This window comes from Ipomoea triloba, chromosome 6 (assembly GCF_003576645.1).
Source record: "Ipomoea triloba cultivar NCNSP0323 chromosome 6, ASM357664v1".
NCBI lineage: Eukaryota > Viridiplantae > Streptophyta > Magnoliopsida > Solanales > Convolvulaceae > Ipomoea > Ipomoea triloba.
This window is the reverse complement of record NC_044921.1, coordinates 12,718,870-12,721,968: the sequence shown is the minus strand read 5'-3', so window position 1 is coordinate 12,721,968 and position 3,099 is coordinate 12,718,870. Positions and strand designations below refer to the sequence as shown.

The window sequence follows — 3,099 nt, the reverse complement described above, 5'->3', positions numbered from 1 at the left end:
GCTGTCTTGTATCTGAATTTTATGTTTTCTGGTTCATATATGTCATTATAATGGTAAATTTTGATTCATGCATGGGATATGTCAAGTTATAAATCCTTTGTTTGTCTGTTTTCTTTGTAATTGTAATAAATATAATTCTTTCTGTGCTTTCCATTTTCCTTTTACTCTAAACCATGATGCCATTGCAATCTTGGCAAATCTTGTGATCGAGCTCATGTAATTATAGATCAGATCAGATCATGAATCATCTAAAACAACTAATTTGAAGACTTCCATATTCCTATTTGCCAAAATTAAAGTTGTGTTGTATTATTTTGGCCATTTGGGGATTGTTATTCTTTTATTTCATCCTATTTTATTCACTTTTCAAAGTTTTCATCATAATTTCGCAGTAATTGGTAAGCTGATATTTTTTAACGAGTTTTACAACATGGACTCCCAAATCCTACTCTCTGATGCGACGGGCACTAATAAGCTACTTTTTCCCGTGGGTCCCAATATAAGTTCTACATCAAGATTTTGTGTGTGAGAGTAAAAGTTGATGGTACAAAATGATAGTACATATAGTATTTTACTTTTTGAACCAATCACATTAGTCAATAACTAAAAATTTTAGGCAAAAACTTGTGTAATATTAATCAGAAATAAAATGTTTATTTTCAAAGAGCCAACAATGCCTCCACTGATGCTCGATCTCATGACCTCCCATATGGAAGAGTCACTACATATCATCTGATGCTTGGCCTTATAAGGAAATTATAATACTTTTGAAGAAAAAATTTATTACTTTTACACATTAATTTAAAAGTATTTTCTTCAAAATATTACATTTTTCCATATATAATAAATATTTTATTTCTTATTAATAATACATATTTTAATATAAATATTACATTTAAATCTTGTCCTAACCCGTCTCACAAGATAGTCACTCGAAATTTTAAAAATCTCAAACTTGAATCAAAATATTTTGATTAAAATATAGTTAACTAAATTATGTAGGTTAATTGATTTTTTTACCGAATTTACACATCATTTAATATATATGCTTAGGAAGGTATTCAATTGTTATGCCATGGGCCCGGTCCATCTTGCAAGGTGGACTCAGATCCATGTTCATAATTTCATAACTCCATGTTCATAATTTCATAACTCTATGTTCTCAATTTCATAACTCCATGTTTTCAATTTCATAACTCCATATTCACAGTTTCATAATTTCATATTCATAATTTCACAATTTCACAATTTCATGCTTACAATTTCATAAGTCTATGTTCACAATTTCATAACTCTATATTCATTAGTATCAAAACTCTATGTTCAACAGTATAACACAATTTTTAAATCTATATAACAAAATTGTGAATATAGAGTTCAAAAATTGTGAATATTAAGTAATGTAATTTTGTATATATTGAGATCTAAAATTGTGAATATTGAATTCTAAAATTATGAATATAAAGTTCTAAATATGTGAACATAAGGTTCTTAATTTGTGAATATAGACCGGATCCATAGTATAATTTGCCGAAGGTATTCGTATGGGCTGCAAATGTAGGAATGCTACCTTGGGTACCTTTCTGTCTATATGCCAATATCGGTCTAGAAGATAAACACACTGCCTTTTAGACTTTCTAGTTTCCATATATTTGTAAATACCAATTTTGGTATTATGAGTACTAACAAAATGATAGTTTTGGTCCACACGTTTAATTCTTATTAATTTTAATTCTCAATTATTGTTTTAGTACCAATTTTCATTTACAACTATTATTTTAGTGTTAAAATTGATCATGCCAGTCACCCCTTAGCTTCGTTTAAAGCATATTGAAATATGAAATTATTAAGGGTATTTTTGTTATTTTCAAATTAAGATCCCAATTTGAGCATGAATAAAGGGATTTAAGAGCCCTAATATCAAATCTCAATTCGCAGTTCACCTCCTCAAACTAAGGTAGGATGTGGAGGAGAACTGTGAATTGAGATTAATCTTAGAGTTTAAATCTCTTATTAATGCTCAAATTGAGATCTTAAGTTGAAAATGACAAAAATACTCTTAAAAATTTTAGATTTGGGCATGTCTTAAAAGGAAGGCGACCGTCGTGATGAATTTTGACACTAAAATAATAGTCGTGAATGAAAATTAGTACTAAAACAATAGTCGTTGATGAAAATTAGTAGGAATTAAACATGAGGACCAAAACTAATATCTTGCTAATACTCGTGATACACAAAATTGGTATTTGCTTTCTAGAATATAACCAAAAGTGTTTATGTTGCTAAGATTGAAAATTTTTGCATTTTTTTTTTCTGATGATTATCTAGTTTATTTGGAAGACTTTATCAGTCGTTTTATGCTCTGCAGTGTGGTCCAATGTGCAAAATCTGTCATTGCGTTATATTGCCGTTCTCATGAACCAGTGATTGTGGAGCTGGATTCTTTTTTTTTTTTTTTTTTTTTTTTTTTTTTTNTTTTTTTTTTTTTTTACACCATTCTAAGATTGGGCATCGTGTCCACGTTTATTGATTTTAGTGGGATAAAGTTCAAATAAAATCATGTAATTTTTGAGTCTTGACTTTAATGGAACAAAGATTCAAATAAAATCATGTGATTTTTGACTTAGAGATTCAGCTTAGATCGATTGTCTTTAACTTTTAAGGACTTTATGAACTATACCTTTTGACTAGAATGGATTGCGATTCTTTGAGTGTTAAGGATTTCATAATTGGGGTGGATTTATTTGTATTATATACCCATCTGGTTTGGTTAGCAATCACAAAAAATTGTCTGCTGGCAGCACCAACGTTCTAGTCATTAATTATTCATACAGTTTTGATCAAACACAATAGTCAGCTATGTTGCAATACACACAGCAGTGATAGTAAAGAAGGAAAACGTATGTTGTATTGATGAATGGAAAACTGAAGCTTACAATATGAAGAAGGAAGAAGTACAGTAGGTATATATATATATGATGACGGAAGGAAAGAAAGCTATCAAACAAAAATAATGTGTATGTACATAAAAGCCCTTGGTTATTTCTTGCTTAGCTACTATATCCTCCAACACCCCCTCCCCCCCCCCCCCCCCCCCCC

At 29.8% G+C, this 3,099-nt stretch overlaps 1 protein-coding gene across 1 annotated transcript in view; it reads right to left on the bottom strand.

Annotated features, from left to right (window-relative positions):
• Positions 1 to 592: 592 nt before the first annotated feature.
• LOC116023492 overlaps positions 593 to 3,099 on the bottom strand; it is a 4,230-nt gene continuing 1,723 nt past the window's right edge. Inside the window, exon 3 of the mRNA XM_031264493.1 lies at positions 593 to 603. Coding sequence (XP_031120353.1) covers positions 593 to 603 — 11 coding nt within the window. The remainder of the gene's footprint in view (positions 604 to 3,099) is intronic.